Source organism: Chiroxiphia lanceolata, chromosome 14 (genome assembly GCF_009829145.1).
Source record: "Chiroxiphia lanceolata isolate bChiLan1 chromosome 14, bChiLan1.pri, whole genome shotgun sequence".
NCBI lineage: Eukaryota > Metazoa > Chordata > Aves > Passeriformes > Pipridae > Chiroxiphia > Chiroxiphia lanceolata.
Window position 1 is genome coordinate 8,110,022 of NC_045650.1, and position 19,587 is coordinate 8,129,608.

At 49.0% G+C, this 19,587-nt stretch overlaps 1 protein-coding gene across 4 annotated transcripts in view; it reads left to right on the forward strand.

Moving 5' to 3' along the window:
* Positions 1 to 10,905: 10,905 nt before the first annotated feature.
* ATP11C (ATPase phospholipid transporting 11C) overlaps positions 10,906 to 19,587 on the forward strand; it is a 55,546-nt gene continuing 46,864 nt past the window's right edge. For all 4 annotated transcript variants that reach the window (XM_032701944.1, XM_032701943.1, XM_032701942.1 and 1 more), the window contains exon 1: positions 10,906 to 10,974. In XM_032701944.1, the coding sequence (XP_032557835.1) occupies positions 10,948 to 10,974 (27 nt within the window). In that variant the 5' untranslated portion in view covers positions 10,906 to 10,947. The remainder of the gene's footprint in view (positions 10,975 to 19,587) is intronic.

Sequence of the window (19,587 nt, forward strand, 5' to 3'; positions counted from 1 at the left end):
CTGGAGGCTGGGGTGACCTTGCAGCCCTCACTCAGCACAGGGTGCCAGGTGGGTCCTGGAGCTGGCCCCTGGTCAGTGCCTGACTGCTTCCCTTCCTTGCAGACTTGTACCGCCGGGCGATGCTGGCTCTGAAGATGAGGCAGGAGCAGAGGAAGCAGCCATCTGCCATCACCCCCTGAGCAGGGAAGGCACAAACTAGGGGATGGGTGGTCCTAGAGGACCCACTGCAGTGGCAGTGGGATCCCAGACTGAAGTGGCAGTGGGATTCATCTGTAGGGCTGCTGGGGTGCTTTTCCAGGGCTAGCAATCCTGGGCAATAGATTCTGGGGCATGAACAGCAGCATTGTCCTTGGTGTGGCTTGGAAACAGGGCATTTGCAGGGATGAGCCAAAAGTCCCTTTGTAAGATGCTTCTCTGGCAGCTGGGCTGCAAACCCATCTGAAAAGGGAACAGCCAGTCACTTGCTGACCCCTGTTAGTATTCTGTGGAAGACTCCATCTAAACCCAGATTAGCCTGTGGAAGAGAGGAAGATCAGAGCAAACATCTCAGGGGAAAAAACCTTCATCTTGAATTGACCTGTGTCCCAGGAAAGCTGTCTTCACAGGTCAGGGGCTGACTTGGCCTGTCAATCAGTCCCTGCCTACCGCCTGGAACAGTCTCATTTCCCAGTGGTGAAGATGGGAGGGCAGTCCCAGGTGGTCTGCAGAAGACCTTCACCCAGCCCACAGCCACATCTGGCAGTGTTGTCAGGATTCCCCTCACACAGGGAAGGAGGGTTATGCCTGTGTTTGTGCGTCCAGCAGCCTGTCAGTGAAAGTTTAAGTTCAATGGCAACTGGTGGTGGAGGCTGCTGGAGGCTCCTTCCCCAGGATCGTTCTCCCTGATGCTGCCATCCTCCCAGGAGGGACAGTGGTGACCTGCAGGAAATGCAAAATCCTCCCATGTCACTGGCAGCCTGGCACCCTACAGTCCCTGGCAGTCACTGCTCTGTGCTCATCTCAGCTCTGAGACAGGACAACAAGCAACATTTGCATCCCAACACAACCCATCTGTGACACAAGCCTGTCACAGGGACTGAGCTGTGCCAGAGGACTGAGCTTGTGCTGCCTGGCTCCAGTTGGGTGTATGTGCTGGGAAACCAATCCTCAGTCCTGGAAACACTTTATGTGAAGTCAGGAGTGGAATGGTTTTCTCTTAACACCTGCAAGAGTGTTAGGACCTGAACTGTGCATTAGTCACCTCTGTTCCCATGATTACTGATAACAGGCCTTTGTGGTCCATGGGGAAGGAAAATCACTGAAACCCCTGGAAGGGCTGAAAAGGGAAAAGAAGAGAAACTGGCTACACTGCCTTGCCTGCCTGCTATAAAGTTTTGTCTAACTCTGCTGGATTCAACTGTCAGAGACTATAAGGATTCACTGTAAATAAACTGTAAATAATAAGAGCACAAATTAATACTGGCCTGTAAATACATCATTTTTAGTAAACCCCTTGTCTCTGGTGGAATTCCCTGTGATGTCAGTGCTGTGGGCAGGAGCGTACAGAAGGGACTTGCACCTGTGGAGCCCCTTCTCCTGGACCATGGGTGCCCCCAGGGGGCCAGTCCAGGCTGCCAGCCAGGTTCTTTCTGCTGGGGTCACAAATCTCCACAGGATTATTGGGAAAGGAACATTAAAAAACTATCCCCTCTAAAAGCCCTTTCTCACACACCCACTGGGTCTGGGAGGAGGCCGAGCACTCCCAAACAGCTGGAATCCCAAAACAGCCCATGGCCCACTCTCTGTGGCTCCAGAACCATGTGGGGAGTGGGAGCTGAGTAGGTTTGGGACTGTCTGGCACAGACAGCTGCAGCCAGCTCCCTCTGGTGATCCCCGCAGCTCCCGGCACTGCAGCTCCTCAGCATCGGCAGCCACGCAGGGACACAGCCCTGTGTCACACCCACAGCCAGAGAGGATGGCCAGCAAGGCAAGTCCAAAGGCAGAACTGGCCCAACTGGTGCTGCTGGGCAGCTGAAGGAAACTTTCCCTGAGAGCCAGCTGTAAGAAACCATTAAGTTTGATCTAACACGTTTCTCCTGACATAATGATCTCCAGCCTGTGGTGCAGACAGACAGTTAAAATATATTTCAGAATCAAACCTCCTTATCCTGGTGCTTCCATGGGTGGAGAGCAGCTAATCCCTACTACAACCAGGAGACAATCCTGGTCTGCACCAACCAGGAATACAACTTTTATCTTCTTTAGAAAGTGAGCAGCAACAACTCCATGTTAAAAATGGTCTATCTCAAAACATCTCAGGAATACCTCAGAAATGAGATGTGATCAAAGATAAATCAAAATACATTAATTAATGGCTAATCCATGCCACTGGATAATTGCTTGGGCTGTTTCTGCCACGTGTGAGAAGTGGTGGCTGTAGCACAGTGAGCATGCCTGGGGCAGGCAGGGTGGGCAGGGTTCTTTTTTCCATATTTCTCATCCTTTTATTCATCTTACATCCCAATAGCTGAATAACGAGCAAGGGCAGGAGGTCTCTGGGGGGTATGGTCCTGCTGGCACTGCCTTCTGTCAGGGGGATGAGGTGCAGCTCTGCCCAGGATGGTCCTGGAGTGTCCAGTCTGCTGTTTGTGCACTGAGGCCAGGCATGGGGCCCAACAGTGGCGCTTGCCTTGAGAAGAACATCCCCAAAAAGAAGATAGTGGTGAGTGGTACTCTCCTGTGAATTTTGGGTTTGTTGGAATGTGCTGGAATGCCAAATACGCTGAGAAGCAAATGCTCCAGGGAGATACATTTTCTATCTCTTGTGCATGGTATCATCAGAATTTTCTGCAGAGAGGACTGGAGCCAGCTGGGTGACACAACCCTGCTTTGCATTTCAGCATTTTGATATTATCTAGCAGATCCTTCTTTTCTGGTTCCCAGAGGAGCTGTCTCAGGAGGGTCAGGTTAGGCAAAACCTGGTGCCTGCTTCCACCAGTGTTTTCGTGATGCCTCAGCCTGGGCTGTGGCTGCATTTGTTGTAAACTGGTGTGTGAGTTTTGCATTTCTACAGCCCACTGCTTCTGGTTGTGCTCATTTGGAGACCCACAGCTGCCAGCATGGTCACCAGCAGCTCTCTCTATGACATGTCCTTCTGAGCCTGTGGAATGGAGGGATAGAGGGACAGAGGGAGGAGGCTGTGTTTGTCTGAGCTTTGCAAAAGTTGATGGTGGTTTGTATGGTGCCAGGAGGAGAGGAAGAGACATTTCAGTGAGTGCCTGTGTGCATACGCCTACACAGGGCATGGTTGGTCTCATCACCTCACACCAACATTGCTTTGCACAATCAGATTCTTTCCTGATGCCCGTTATTGCTATCAAAATTTAAATGGGTGAGCAGGGAGTTGAAGAGTAACAGAGAGGCTACTGTGCTTTTGAGAAGAGAGCTGGGAAGAGCATTGCTTCATCAGTGCTAAAAACATTGCCAAGTCTTCCAGTGTACAGGACACCATGAAGAATTCCAGGGAGCAGGAAGACCTGGAGGAGAGCCTGGAAGATAGGACCACGTGATGAAGCTGCCAGTCCCTCTGGCTGCACCAGTAGCCATGTTGTGCTTTCTTCCACGTTGTTATACTTCACTTTCTGCCCACTGGCTGGGCTTAGCCAGCGATTATACTTTATGTTATAACATCTCTTTGCTCCTCTCCACCCCTAGGAGAGGATGGGGAAGGTGATCTTGACTCTGAAATCTCCTCTGAGAACCTTTGATTTGTCCCAAGGACATGGACAGGGCAGGAAATCCCCCATGGCAAGCTGATCTTGAGATGTACAGATATCTCTCCTGCTATACATCCACTGGTGTATTTTATTATTAAAAACTCAATTGTGTGTTTTTTTTCCCCTATATGAGTGTTTCCAGAGGAGTGTGAACCATTGTGGGTCTCACCATCGTTTCCAGTTTTCTGATGGAGACATCCTTTTGGAGTCAGCCTTCCTAGCACCTGGAGCATGGATGCTCCATGCTCAGAGGGGCAGGACAAGGAAGGTGGGCCTGGTCCTGGGGTGCTCCACATATCAGGGAGCCGTGGGGTGGCACAGCCCAGCAGCAGCCAGGCCCCATGAGGGAAAAAAACTCAACAAAGAGACAGAGACTTGTGACTGTGTGAAAAACATAGTGGTTCTTTGTCTGCTCTTTCACTAACCCAAATTTACAGAAGAAGGAGCCAGGAAGTAGTTTTGGAGAGCACCTCAGACACTGGAATTTGAACACTGACTTAAGGCTGTAAAGGCAAGTGAGTGCAGGTGGAAGTGATCCAGGCTAATGGGTGTTTTGCAAGGCAAATGGAACCAATCACATCCTGTGGGGTGCCTGCAGGTGGTTCTTGTTCCCCACCAGCTTACCCATAAATCCCATCACCTGTTCAAGGGCATATATATACAGCCAGGGGAGGAGCAGGGTTTTCTTAGGAGACAGACTTTGGGGTTTGGAGTGCTTAAGGTCTTCCCTGTCTGCTTTTGGCCAAAGGTAAAGAAATTAATGACAACTCTCTTACCCCACAGCAGCAGCAGCTGGTGGGGAGGTGTGCAGTCCCTGCTCCTTAGTTTTGTCAACCCTTGGGATAGGGCTGGAGACAAATGCGCTGGTTAGGCAGTGCTAAGGGGTGGGGCTTTTTTCAGGTTACATTGTTGTCTGAAAGCTGGTTACACTGTGTACATACTTAAATAAACATGTATAAGCAAGCTAAGTGGATTTTAAGCCTGGGCATGGGCGTTTGGGTTGATAAAAGCATGTGGTGGATGGCTTTTTGAGCTTGAGAAGCTGGTTGCTATGTACACTTTCTTGTGCTTGCAGCACCTACCCTCTGACTCTGACCAGGGCAGGCTAGGAGCCAGGATGTCCTTGTGGAATTTTCCTAGCTGAGACAGACAAAGCAAGTGGTTGAGGAGCACTTTTGCTTTTTCTAAATGAGCACAGTAGGGCACAACTGACTTTCCTAGGCACATTCAAAATATTGAGCTGAGAAAACCTGGCATGTGATATTGGGCAGCTCTCAACACATTGAATAATGAATAACCACGCATGGGTTGCTTTTGGAGTTTTGTTATCAGTTGTAGATCCTCTGTTGTTCTGCACTAAAAGTGAGCGTTGGAATGTTTGCTGTTATGTGTTCTGCAGAATTGTTAAAAAAATAAGGCTGAATTTAGTGAAAGTAACTCCTTAAGCTGCTCTTCATTGTTATGAGTCTATTCAGACTTTGCAGGGAAAGAGAAGATAATGAGTACTGGAAATTGAGAAAATACGAAAACTTTCCTTTTTTAGGCTAAATTAACCTTGTTGGAGACATTGCTGCTGGCAAAAGGAGGAAGGATATAACCAAATTTATTTAATGGATATGTTTGTCTTAGGACACCAGGAAATGTGCCAGAGTCTGAGGTATATAAATCTGTTCACATTATGTACCAAACATGTTTGCTGGTTTTCCCCCATTTAAAAAAAGCTTACTTTTTAAAAAGGCAAATTGTGTTAACTAAAATTGGTAGTCTTTCACTTTCATAAATTATCATTCTGTAAGTCGCTGCATATTTGAATAGGTTATTTCAGACTATAAGGCGAAAGTGCCTCTTGAGAAAGACTATCAGTGTATTAATTAGAAGGGCTTTTGCTACAGAATATCACTGGATATGGGATCAAGAGCCAATTTATTAACCAGAATTTTTCATTTTAAAGTCATCTGCAGCAATCAGAGCTCAGGCCTTGCATGCAAGAGAACTTTCACCTTATTAAACTACACTTACATTTGTGTGCAGGTGAGTTTAGCAAGACTCTAGCCCAAATTCCTGACCTAGTGGCATAAATCTTGCTTTCTACCTGAGCTCTCCTCTGATTAGACTTTACACCCATCTTCCATGCATAGTGCAGCTGTAGAAGAGGTTTAGGTGTGATGTTGTAGGGCTTTCATTTGTTGGTTGTTTTTTTTTCTGGGGCTAGGCTTGTGTTCATAGGCTGCAGGTGCTAGTGCTACAGAGACCTGCAGCAACCAGCATCTGAGATCTCTGCCCTGTTTCAGCAAGGAAAGCTGCTGGGGGAGCGATAAACTGATCTAAAATGTGTTTGAGGGGTGGAGAGAAGCATGTGCAAGTCCCCTTGTGTGATGGACACTGCAGTGTGGTGCTGCTGCTGAGTTAATTCTGTAGTGCTCAGTGCAGACTGTGAACTTGCCTCTTCCTTCCCTTTTCCAGGAAGATTGGGAAAGCCCAGAAGCACTCTCTGGGATGTCCCTGCTGCAGATTATGACTTCCCAGAGGAAATCATATGTCTGAAGCAGATGTTTTTGGCAAGGGGTGTGAGGCAGAACTTGAGAAACTGGTGCTGAGTGATGTGCTCAGCAGGTGCTGGTCAAGCCCTGCTGATTCAGGGGGGATGGGATGTGCAGGTTCCAAGGGAAGTCGTGAGGCATGGCTTCATGCAGACCCCTCTGCAGACAGAGTTACTGGCTTCCTTCCCTCACAGGTGTTTCGCAAGTCTGATGCAATCCCTCCATGTAATGCCCTGGATACCCAAGCACTTGTTGGCCACTCCCAGGGGTAGAACCTGTTTTTTCCAGGCAGCCAGGCATGAGGGGAGGATGAAATCTGCAGCCTGCTCTGCTGAGGGGCAATGCCCAGAGATGTCAGCAGCTAAAGGCTATAGGTAGGACTCCAGCAGATACAGAATTTGGGAACCTTGGCTGCTTTCAGAAAGTGAGCTCCTGGTCCTGTGGCCCCTGTGCTGGCAGGGTAGATTTGAAAGTCTCAGGTGTGAAGAGACAGGAATTCTGCCTTGGGATACATTTGGGGGGGGAAAAAAATTCCATTTCTTATCAAACAACTTATGCCACCAAATCAGGGAAAGATCTGCCCTATTCAAGAAAAGGGGAGGAAAAAAATGGTGGTGTCAGCTCCTCCTTGGCATTCCCCCCGAGGGCCCTGGTACACGCCCATGTACCTGTGGGCAAGGACAGAGCCCTGCCAGTCTCTTCAGAGTGCTGAGATTGTGGCAGCCCTGAGCAAGAACTCACATTCCCAGATGGAGATGGCCCTGGAATGGTTCTCATGGGGAAAGAATCACCTCGAGAGTGGGTAGCTATGGTGTCAGTCAACAGTGAGTACCTCTTTCTTGATCCTGTTGCCTGGTGTAAGGAGGAGGAGCAACAAGTCAATAGGGAGGTCATGCCCTGACAATAAACTAGCTGTTAGTCTACAAGGTTGGATTAACAAGATCTACCTCAAGCTGTAGCAACACTAAAGATGAACCTGTAGTACTCGTCAGGCAGTGGATGGACCTTGAAGAGATGCAATAAATCTCCATTGACTTCATACTCCACCGGATACTACAAAAATCCATTAAACAGTTTGAAGACATGGAAAGCCGATTACGTGTTCTGCCACCAACTGCTCTTCATCCTCCAAGTGGCCACACGATGGCAGAAGAAGCAAAGAACACTGCAAGAATAAGCGTTTTAAAAAAAAAAAAAAAAAAAAAAACCAAACCAAAACCAACAAAACAAATAACGCAGTGAGGGTTAGTTTGTGTCCCAAGGTCAATGGGCAGGCTGGCTCTCGCCTCCTGCTAAGCCATCTGCCAGGGACTGAGCTTCAAAAGCCTCCATCGCCATGAACAGTAGAAACAAAGGTTTTCACAGGACATGAAAAGTATCTTGTGAGGGGATTTAATGGACTTTCTGAAGTTGTGAGTAGCTTACAGCAATCCCTTGGGTCACTCTGTTCTCGCCCTGGCTGTAGTCTGCTGAGAGCTTGGCTGATGTACTGAATAACTTGTTTTTGATGCTAACTGAAGTAGTAATGGTTCCCAACCAAGCTGTATTGTGCAAAATTCTCCCAAGGACCTGCCCCTTGTGGTCCCCTCGTCATGGGCAGGGCATGGCTGAATGTGGGATGGGGTCCCTGCCAGCTCTGTGCAAGAGACCCTTTTGGTACTGCTTGTGCCATGTGCTACCCATGTAGCACAGGCTGTTTGTGGCATTAAAAATAGATTTCCCTTGTAAAAGACCCGTGAGCTGATACAATTGCTACCAAATCAGCAGTGGAATCACGCAGGCCATTCCAGAGTGTGAAAAAGCCCAGTCAGGGTTGTTCCTCTTTGTGGGGGTGGTTTCTGCTGAGATAGGGGTTTCACTGCCCGAGTCCAATGTGTCAGCAGCAAACAGGGGGAGGGGGGAAACAACAACTGCCTTGATTTCTCCAGTGAAATCCTGCATGGATGCTCTCTTCTGCTGGTGAGACCAACTCCCCTTCTTACCAGTTAATGCAGGTGAAAGGTGAGGAGCAACTGTACCTGTAGGAATATCTTGAAGAGAAGAATATAGTCCATTTCTGTGGGCCAGGTGAGTCAGGCTGCCTTGGCCTTTGGAAACATCTACATGCCTGGCTCCCAAGGCTGGTGGTTCACTGGGCACTGCTGGTCTGTTCAGCACCTACCAGAGCCCTGCAACAGGAAAAAATGTCTGAAAAGAACAGCTCTCTCTTCTAACCAACGCAAACAGGCTCAAAAAAACATCAGAAAAGTATCCAAGAAGCAGTGCAAAAGCCGCAGGGTAGTGTAGGTCTAAGTTTAGTTCTCTTTTGTTTTGTGGGGGAGGGAAGTCTAGAGTTAAACTGGTTAGGTATTATATTATGGTGTTTAACAATTCCCATTCATTATTTTAAAATGTGTTTCAAACTGCCTAGTATTGTTTCCTGGTTTCCTCTGTTGTGGTTAGGCCTTTGTGTGGAAAGGTGAGTAACAGCACAGCTGCACAGAGAGTGCAAAGGTTGCACTCGGGATTCAGATGAGCGCTGGCTCATTCCCTAGGGAATGCTGCCTTGCTCAGCAGGGATGTGAGAGCCTTTATGATCCATCTACTGCTGCCTTGGGATAAGTGGGGTTAAAAAAATCCCAGTAGGCTCCTACTTGTCCACCTGACTGCTATTTTGGTGCTGGGGTAGGCTTTCTGTGCGAGCTTAGATATATCACACCATGTAAAACTGTCAGACAGTGGGTGCTTGAGTAGAGGAAATGTGACTGGTTTTAGCCCTAGTAAAATCAATATGATGCTCTTCTTGCTTTAAAAATGCCAAGTGAAAAAAAATCTGTTTTCCAGGTCTCTGGAACCTGACAGTAGCTCTCCAGGCCCAGTCATGGTGCCACAAGGTGGGGTTTTTTTGGTTTCCAGGAGAAGCTGGCTTTAAAAAAGGAGCAGTGCAAACTGCTGAAATGACAGTGGCGGCTGGGGTCAAGGAGCCTGCCTGCTCCTGGAGGTGCTTGGGGCTGTCAGCAAGAGACAGCACCAGGAAAACTCCCTGTTCTGTGCTGTTGCAGAGGATATTGCTCTAGAAAAGACTGTTCTATTACCAGGCAATAAGGATGTCAAAAACATAATGAAAACCATGTATATTTTGTTAGGTTACATCTTGTCTTTCTCAGTTTTGGTGGTTTATGTGGAAACAAATATTCTCATGTTCTGTGGCTGCACAACTAGGGAGAAGGTCCCTGGAGGAGATGTTTCAGATGAGTGTTGCTTCCACTCATGCGCTGTCCCAGCCCAGAGGGAAGAGGATGTGTTTAGCTTGTGTGCTGTGGGAAGGCTGGAGGCACCAGGGAATGCTGGGCAGCTGTGGGCTCAGAGGCTGCAGAAGTGCCCCAGGGAACATGCTGGACTAGCTGGCAGCTGTCTGAGCCACCCATGGCAGTGAGCTGCCTGGGAAGAGTTTGCAGTGGGGAAAAGTACCCAGAGACCCTAAATACCTTCTGTGGTCAGTCATGATTTGAGGAAGATGCTCTGAGGTATGTTTATGATGGCTGCTTGAGCATCATGACAGTGGCTGGGTTTCTTGTACCAGATGAGGGGAAGACTCTGTTCTTGTACTTCAGAAAGCCAACCATGTCCTGGGCTGCATCACCAGCAGGTTGAGGGAGGGGATTCTGCCCTTTATTCCACTCTCAATACCCACACCTGCAGTGCTGTATTCAGCTCTGTGACCCCCAGCATAAGAAGGATGTGGACCTGTTGGGTCAAGCCCAGAGAAGGCCATGAAGATGCTCTGAGGGCTGGAGCAGTTCTACTATGGAGACAGGCTGAGAGAGAGCTGGGGAAGAGAAGGCTCCGAGGAGACCTTAGAGCCCCTTCCAGTTCCTAAAGGGGTACAGGATTGCTGGAGGGGGACTCTTAAAGAGGGCTTGTAGTGATAGGACTGGAAGAATGACCCTTTGGGAGGTCACAGAAGAGATTAGTCCTCTTCAAATATAAAGAGGGCAGGTTTGGATTAGGTATTAGGAAGAAATTCTGCCCTGTCAGAGTGGCGTGGTACCGGTATACGTTTCTCAAAGAAAGCGTGGCTGCCCCATCCCTGGAGATGCTCGAGTCCAGGTTGCATGGTGCTTGGAGCAGCCTGGTCTGGTGGAAGGCATCCCTGGCCATGGCAGAGGGGTGGAATTAGATGGCTTTTGAGTTCCCTTCCGATCCAAACCGTTCTATGCCTGTGCCACCGTGCAGAGGGGGGGGAAGCTGCATTAAGGACAAATCGCACCCGTGGCCCTCGTGGGCGGAGGTGGGCAGGAGGGTTTAACAGGGCACGAGGTGCCGCGGGTAGGAGGTCGTCCCCGGCCACCGCTGCAGCCTCTCCCGTCCCTCTGTCCCCTCCCGTCCCCCGCCGTCGCTCTGTCCCCGCGGGCCGGCCCGGGGCGCGGTGTCTCCCTCCGGCGGCCGCCGGCGGTACTGCAGCTCCCAGGCTGCTCCGGGGCGGTCCCGCCCCCGGGGCGCGGCGGGACAAAGCGGGGCTGAGCGGCGCGGCCGGGCCGGGCGGCGGGGCCGGGGCCGGGCGACATGGAGCGGGGCCGGCGGCGGGGTCCGCGGCCGCAATAGGAGCCGAGCCGAGCTGAGCCGGGCCGGGCGATGCGGCGGTGAGCGCGGCGGGGCCGGGCGCCGCCGCGATGCTCCGCCGCAGCCTCAGCCGCCTGGTGAGTGCGGGGCCGAGGTGGCGGGCGGGGGAAAAGTTCATTGTTATTATTTTCCGCCTTGTGTTGGGTTTGTTTTTCCGGGAGGGGTGAGCGGCGCATCCCACTCCCGGCGCGGTCCGCCCGCGCCGCGGGGCCCCGGCCCGCTCCCCTTTCTTCCGTCTGTCCGTCCGTCTGTCTGTCCCTGCGAGCCCTCCAGAAGTTCCCTTTGCTGCTAGAGCCCAAACCTTGTTTTTTACCCCCCGAGACCCAGCGGAGGGGACTTCCCCGCCCTGGCAGCGCGCACCGCACACCGCGTGGTTCTTCCCCGGGCGGGATGCGGGGTGTGCTGCCCCCGCCGCTGCTCCACCCGCTTCCTGCCCCCCAAATCCATCCCGAACCTTTCCCCATGCCACATAAGCTACTTGAAGATTTCACAGTGACCTCATTGCTTGGCCTGAATGCTGTAATTACTCATTTTTTCCTCTTCCACAGCAAATGTGGCAAAAGCAGTGTTTTAACATCATTTCAGGCGCCGCTGTTTACTCAGCAGTGTCATTGATTGCGCAGTGCGTAGTTAGCAAAGTTCTGGAGTTCAAGCAGCAGGCAGCGGTGTGTGGTGTTAGCACAGCTCAAACGCCTGAGAGGCTCCGGAGCTGGTTCCTGAGGCACCACCCGGTCACCTGCCGGAATAATGGGCTCTGCCCGTAATTGCCCGTAAGGCCGGAGCCGCTGGGAGATGCACTTTCATATTCACTTTTGGTTTTGAGCGAGCTGCTATGTGTGCCAGATTTTCCAGATTTGCAGGACAAGGGATGCTAAATCTCCTTTTTAAGTCTGGGGGGAGCTCTGCAGTGCTTATGGGGGGAAAACTGGTTGATTTTCCCATTTGTAGGTTGTGTTTCTGTTGCAGGCTCTGGGTTAGCCCTGTAGAGAACCAACTACAACCATTGTTTTACAGCCTCGGGGTCAAATATATCTGATCTGAACTCAGTGCCTTGCTTTTCTGGCTTTGATGACTGAGTTTATCTCTGCCCTGTGTTATGTGCTTCCTGCCCCACCCTTGTGGGAGGCTTTTTCTCAGTCCTGTCGGAAGGCCTTTAGGGTTTGAAGCATCTCCACTGAGTTCAGAGGAAAGCTTTTTTAGGTGGCTGCTTCCCCTGAGCAGGTACCCACAGAGGTGCCTGACTAGGCTCTGGGTCCAGCACCCTCCTTATGTGTGAGGTGTGACCCCTCTTGCCCAGGGGCCCCTCATCATATGAACCCTGCGCTTCCTGGGGGCCCCCACACAGCCTCTGTGCCATCTCTTGCAGTCCCTTGCTGTGGGGAGTGGATGTGCATCACTGCTGGGGTGTGCTGTCCTTTGGGGCAGAGGAAAAACAGTCCTGAACACTGAACCCAGGGATTTCTAAATGCTTTGTACAGGACTGAACTGTTGTGGCACCTGTTTGGAAGGTTAGAGGTAATTTTCTGGCTAGAGGAACAGCTTTACTTGGGGACCAGAATAGGATGGCAGGGCATCTGCAGTGTTGGTGAGGGGGTTTAGACGCTTTTCCCACCTCTTGGCTTAGTAAGTGGCGTTTGAGTAGCAACGAGATGTTTGTTATCAAGCTGGTGCAAGTGGCCATATCAGCCTTTGGCTGATGGAGCAGCTCCTGCCATGCTGCTGCAGCTCTGCCCTGTCCCCAGCCCTGCAGGGTGCCCCGGGAGGTTTGGATTGGTCCCCTCTCTCCTGCTCCATGGGAGGAGGGGGCAACCCATGGCAATCTCCATGGAGCTGTCCCAAACTGCTGTCTTGCCCTCAGTCCTGGGTGGGTAGCACTGGGCTTCAAGAGATGCTTGTCTTCGTTGCAGAAAATTCACTGCAGTTACTGAAGGCTGCAGATTTTCTGACACTTAAGATCCCATAGGGCTACTCAGACAAATGTTGTAACCTCTTCTCTGTGTGGTCTCTGCCAGAGGCTCGTAAATAACAACAGATATTAAAAATCCTGTTTTCAGCTGTACTTCACAACTTAGGCACGATGGATGTGCCTTGCCCTATCAACATGATTGTTTGTGGCTCTGTTTCTCCCTCCTATGAACTCTTATCCTAGATTGGGTATGACATGGGGTGGTAAAAAGAGCAAGAAGGGTAGGGTGGTGTGTGTGGGTCTGCTTTGCTACCCAGGGGTACAGACTGATGCTCTACAGAAACAAATTGGATTCTTAACTTCAGTTTGCACCACTGAAATAATCCCTGCCAAAAGAATAGTGGGTCTGGGATCGCTGCGGGGAGGTGGGATTGAATTGCCATGGTTAATCCACTTTTAGGAGATACTGTCAACTTGAAATATAACTTTAATTCTTTTTTGGAAACGGATTCTAGCACTGGAGTCTTATTTTTAGATTCATGCTGCTTGTACAGCTGTTGTGGGGAGGATGCGGGAGTAGAGTGGGGAAGTGTGTTGGTGGCCCAGGGAGAGTTTGGGTCAGTCTGCTGTGCTGGGCTCCTCACAGGACTGGGGTGAACTGTCCACTTCCACTTCGCTGGGAAGTGCTGGTCCCTGTGCTGTGCATCAAAGACAAGGTGCTTTTTCTCATTTATTACTCTTGCTGGGTTCTTCCGAAGCGTGCAGACAGCTGTACCTGCAGGCCACAGCTCTGCACCACAGCTCTGCCAGTGCTGCGGGGCTGGGGCTGGTTCGGGTTGTTGTAAGAACTAAGTGAGAAATGCAGAAAGAGAAGTTACTCGTGCCCTCATTATATCAGTTTCCCCCTCCATTTGCTTTTATTTAAGGCTGGTCTGGAAGTGAGCCCTGGGAGCTGTCACCCTGCTCCCAGTGCAGGAAGGCTGCAGGAGGCAGGGAAAGACCCCAAGGTGTTCTCTCTCCTCTTGGGGGAACCTGGTGCTGGCTGAGCTCATGGACTGATATTTGCACTTCCTTCTGGATCTCTTGCCTCTGCAGTCAGTGCAGTTCCTTGCTCTGGTATTTTCCTATTCTGTTCAGAACCCAGGATAATTAAGAAAACAACAAACAGTCTGTAATTGGGAGCAAAATTCTTCTGTTTGTGTGTTTGTGCAGTGCCCAACAACAGGACCTTAGTTGTGTTATTCCCTTTTAATTAATACCTTGGGGCCTGATCCTCTTTGCAACCTGTACCCTGGTAAATCCCTGGTGTTTAGCAAGTGCTGGGCTTGTCGTGAGCTGCAGGTTCTCAAGAATGTTTGCTTGATGTTGTGGAAAGAAGGTGCATCTTAGATGGTCATGCAGTGCTTGTCCCTGGGCTGGACCCACACTGTGACTCTGTGCCTTTGCCTTGTTGTAAGTTGGAGTGATGTTCCCTTGCTGGTCTTCTGGAATCTGCAGCTGCCAACCACGGGGTTACCCCCAGATTGTTTATGGGACCCTGTGGGGCAGGTCCTAACTGGTGCCCTGCAGGAAATTACCCCCACTGAGACCTATTCAAATGACAGAAAATGGGAAATGACCCAAAGTCATTTTTTAGAGGGGAAATAAATTCCCCATTGGCAATGAGAAATAGGTGAGAAGGGACAGGGGTGGGTGGGGAGAGCTCGTGGGGTGCACTGGGCAGTGTGGGAGCTGACCACTGTTGGTTGCCACTCACCCGGCCCCTGCCCAGCTCGGGGGGATGCTGGAGTATGACTTGTGGGAGATGTCTGAGTCTGAGGTGGAAAATGTCTATAGTTTTTGCAGCAAATGTGTAATAATATCTGTTTTGGGACATGGAGCACATCTGTGATTTTTTTTCACATTTGTTTGTTTGTTTTTTTTAAGACAGTGTGAACCAAACATTAATGTGTGATTGCAATTCCTACTCTAATAACAAAGAAGACCATAGGCAGGAGTTGGTGGCCTTGAGAATTGTCTTTTTTTCCCCTAAATCAAGTCATGTTAACAGCTTGTGAGTAAGGCTGCATGTCAGATACCTTGTACCTGACTGACAACTTCTGCAAGAAGTGTTTTGCTTTCATTAATGTGACAAAAACCTGCAAGCAGCAAAGGTTGGGGCTGGGGTGTTTCTGTGACACCAGGTGGCAGTTCTGCTTGGAGAAATCCCACACTTCAAAAGAGTGTGAATTTTAATGAAGTGACTTGAATTTTTCATGAAAGTTGCTGGAATTTATTTTGTAAGGTGTATTTAACATGATAACAGCATTTCATGCACTTGGGGCCAGTTCCCCTATAGCAACCACAGGGCAGCCTATGCTTGACGACAGAGAAGACAAGCTCAAATAGCTGCAAAAGACTTTTTCCCAGGGATGCAATCCCTTATTGATGCCCCTCCCCTGGAAAATGGGGACACAGGAGTTTCTCAACTTCCGTGGAATGTGGGGACACAGGAGTTTCTTCGATTCCTGTAACTGTTTCCTCTTTAACGTCTCCTAACTGTAACCTTATTCCCAGAAATAGCTCAACCATTTGGCTAAAAATAAAGAAAAATCAAACAAAAAACTTACCCTGGGATAAACAGCTGCATGGAAGCATTCATGTGTGCAGTTGAGGTTTGGAGAAGTTAGAAAACACTGTAAGGAGGGACTGGAAAGCACCAGTCAAACATTAATGATAAATGGTGCTGCCAATTAAACCTGTGGTGTGCAGAAACTTTTTTTGTGGAGAATAACATGTGTCTGGCCTGTATTTTATTCTTCCCTCAATACCATTTTTGTCCCCAGTTGGTATTTTGCTGAGAATAATGATGATTGTCTGGGCTGTGTGGGGAAGGTTCAGAGCTGAGCTGACTGGAGTTGCAACTGAAGGCATGGCAATTTAATTTTAACAATAAAAGTTGTAAAAGCTAACAGGCTGTCTATTAATAGCAAGCTTTTCAGCCTTGCCTTTAATTTCATCCTGTTGCCTTTAGTTTATGCACTTCCTTTCTGATTAAAACTGCTGTTTTCTGGCTGTAACGGTCTCTCTCTAGTGGAGAGATTTTTTTTTTTTTGATGTTAGTTAAAAGCAAAGCTGGTGGAGAGTATTCGTGGGGTCTGTAAGTTCTGACTTACAGACCTTCCCACCCAAATTAGTTGTTGTCTGCCAGTGATCACCTTTTTAGCAATGCAGGTTGGGTTCCTGTGAGCATCTTCCTCCCATGGCGTCGTGCTTGTGTCTCTTATCCGAGGTGCGAAGCAGAAAAATAGCCTTTGGCTGCTAATTCCTTGAGGTAGGGGACTCTGTGTCCCCTTGGGAGACTTGAACCTGCTATCCTTGCTGAGAAAACGCTGGGGTGGTCAAGTGGGGGAACATGCCTTTGGCTGAGATCTTCCCACTGGAGATCTCAGGGGTAAGGGAGCCACTGAGCTGCCCAGCCTGTCTGGAGTGCTTGGGCAGGGGGAGTTTTCCAAGAACTTGGACTGAGTGTGCTGTTAACCCATTTGCCTCTCTCTGAAAACGTTTGATCAGGGGATTTTTCAAGGGAGTTTCCTGTATTTAGTTTTGTGTAGGAGGTGGGTGCTGAGGCCGGATGGCAGTGGGGAGGTTTTCCTGCTCAGCCAGTCCCTCCAGTGGCCTTCTACCCAAGAGTGTCCCCTGCTGAGCCCTGCCAAGGGGAGAGGGCAGCAACTCTTGCCCTGTGCCAGGACAGGCTATCCTGAGGTGATCTTAGAAAATGCTTTACTTCTGCATTTAGACTGAAATCTCCTTCTCGCTGCTCATCTCAGAAATAATTCTGTGCTTGCTGAGGTCTGGTGTTGGGACAGACGGGCTGGTTTTTCTCAAGCAGGTTTTGCCAGTGCAATAAGCAGGGTGTTGTGGACTTTACCTGCCTGTGCCCTCCCAGCCAGTGGACCTACATCCAGACCTGGGCTTGAAGGTGATGCTGCATGGGAGCCAGGAGACACTGGCATGCATCTCCTGCAGGTCTGCCCTGGCAGTTACCTCATCTCTTGCAAGTAGACAATATTTTTTTTTCCCCTACTTTAATTACCAAACAATACTGAGGTTCAGGGTTTGTTTTTTTTCCAGTGTTTTCTGGTTTTTGCCTGGAGATTTGCAGTTTTCTCCAGCTTGTGGGGACCATGCATATGCTGGGCTGCAGGCAGGGCTGGTCCCCTGCAGCTTGGTGTGCTGGACTGTGGCTGGTTTTTTGCCCATTTGTGATTAATTGTGTTACTCAGGAGCCTCACACTGCTGGATTGTTGTTAGCAGTGGGCACAATATGAAGGACACTGTGAAGTGGGCTGTGCTAGACCCTGTCCTGCTTTTGGGGCTACTGTGCCAGTCAGAAAGTGTGTCCTACTCATTGGAAATGCTCATGTTGCTGATGACTGTAAGCCATTATTATTATTTTAAAATTATTGTGTCTCCTTCCTGTGATTTTTTTTCTCTCCTATGACTCCTTGTACTCTCTTCCTAGGCTGTCTCCACCACCACCAGGCAGCCCCAACTGCTTTCAGTGTAACCATCATGCTGCAGTTTGCTGAATTGCTTTGATTTGTCCAACCTCACACCAATGACTTGTTCACTGTGCTTGCCTTAATTGCTTAACATTTGATTTGGGCAGTTAGTATTTTGGCTTTTTTGCAAACTTGACTCCAAGACTTGTGCATGGAGCTTTTACGTGGATTACCATCACCCTTCCGTGGTAGGAGGGTGATGCTGGTGCTGCCTCTGCACTGCAGGGGATGGCAGTAAGTGGCAGGCTGGTTTAAAGCTTGGTTTGCTGACTTGTAGCCTGGGGAAACAGTAAGACTGTTTTAAAAGGTCTCCTCCGGCCTCTGCCCTTACCTGATTCTTGCCTGGCAGCAGCACAGCTGCTGGGTCAGGAAAAGCCTGTTTTGCCCAGAGGCTGCAGTGACTTCAGTGTGTATATATATATATATGCATTAAATATACATGCATGCAATATATGCACATCAAATATGCATATGTGCAATATATATAGATGCATTAAGTATATACATTTATTTTTGCTTATGGGCTCTTTCTTGGGCTTGGCAAAAACCCAGGGAGCTGCAGGCCAGTGGTTGGCACAAGGCACCACTTTGGTGGCTGTAAAGTGCATTTGGATATTGAGCTGCACATGGGGCAGTTGGATGGAGATAGCAGCTGGGGGCTCACTGGTGGGAAGGAAGCAGTCCTAGGTTTTGCTTCTCCTCCCCTCCATGTTTTTTTGTGTTCTCATAGGAATGCTTGCTGCCACGGATGCTGATCAGAACCAACACTCTGTAAAATGTTTAGCTCCTTATGCAATCCCTTGCACATGTCATTCACAGATTGTCCTTTCTTGTGGGCACCTGTTGCATCTTGCTGACTCCAGTGATTTTTTTTTTTTTTTTCCCCAAAACCTCACTTAGATTTTTTGGGATGGAATTCCAACTGGAGACCATTTAGTCTAAAAGCATACTTGCTCTGAACATCCAGCCCTAATTGATAGTGCTTGTAGTTCAGAGACATTTGTCCTGTTCTGCTTAATGAAAGCTTAATGCACTTATTTTTGATCTGGCTGTTTGTAAAGAGCTTTTTGTTTTCCTCCTGCAGCAGAAGGAAGGGTAAGCCCCTGTGAGGCTGTCCTAGCTGGGTGTTTTGAGAGCAAGACTCATAATTTTTTTTCACGACTTGAACACGATTCCTGTTAACCTCCTTTGTGGCCTTGGCTGAGTAATGATTTGCTGTTGGCTTTTTGCTCTGTTTTCAGCTGAATTTTGCAGGATCTATAGGTGAAAGGACCCCAGCTTTGCTTTTGTAGGGCAGTAAGTGGAGGGCTTGGTAATTTCTTGCGGTGTATTTCCAAAGGGTCTTTACATCTTGCATGTCTTAAACCGTGCTGTACGCCTTAACAAGATTTTATAAGACTGTTAGAGTGAGAAACAGAAGCATCAGCCACTTGATAGCTGTAATTTGTTTGCAGTACTGTGGCAAACACACTGATTTGCAAAACAGAGGGATCCTATTTTTCTTGTACTGTAAAAGACCTAGAAAAGCTGAGTAAGATGTGCAACAGGCAAGACCAGACAATTTGAAGCGCTTCTTTGGCATTGCAATCCAAGATCTCTTCAGCAGTAATACAAATTAAATACTGCTTGACTGCAGCGATGCTGTGCTCTGTCACTGGAGTCTCAATTGGCTTAAGAGGGGAAAAAAAAAAAAAAACCCAAACTCACTGCCGGGAAATTAAATGCAGGGGAAAAAAATCCACTTTGTGAGCAGCCTTGCCATCTTTTATTATAATTTCTGTGTAATTCCTTCCCAGTGTTTGCACAAAGCCAAGCAGCTACTCTCTGTAGGGACTCAGACTGCACTGGGGGGGGGCTGCAAAGCCAAGCATAAAATGCAGTTAATATATTTTTTTTGTTTACTTTGGGTGGTGTTTTGCATGCCACCTCTGTTCACTCTGAGTTGTGGGAGGTTTTTGTTCTTTTTGTTTTTTTCTTCCTTCCTTACAGCTCACCTTTTCTTATATTGTTTGCTCAGGGAGGGAGCACAGTAAAATTAGCTGAGATGCCCAGAGGGCTGTTGTCCTTGTGTCAGCCAAATTAATGTTGTGGAGTACATAATTTCCATGGGGTGGTTTCTTTCAGGGCAGTTGAATGGATGGAAGTGGGACTTCCCACTCGACAAGTCCCATTCCGGTAAGTGCAGGGTGGGAAGCAGTGACACAGAGAGAGGAAACCTTGGGTGAAGGAGCTTGTCTTGA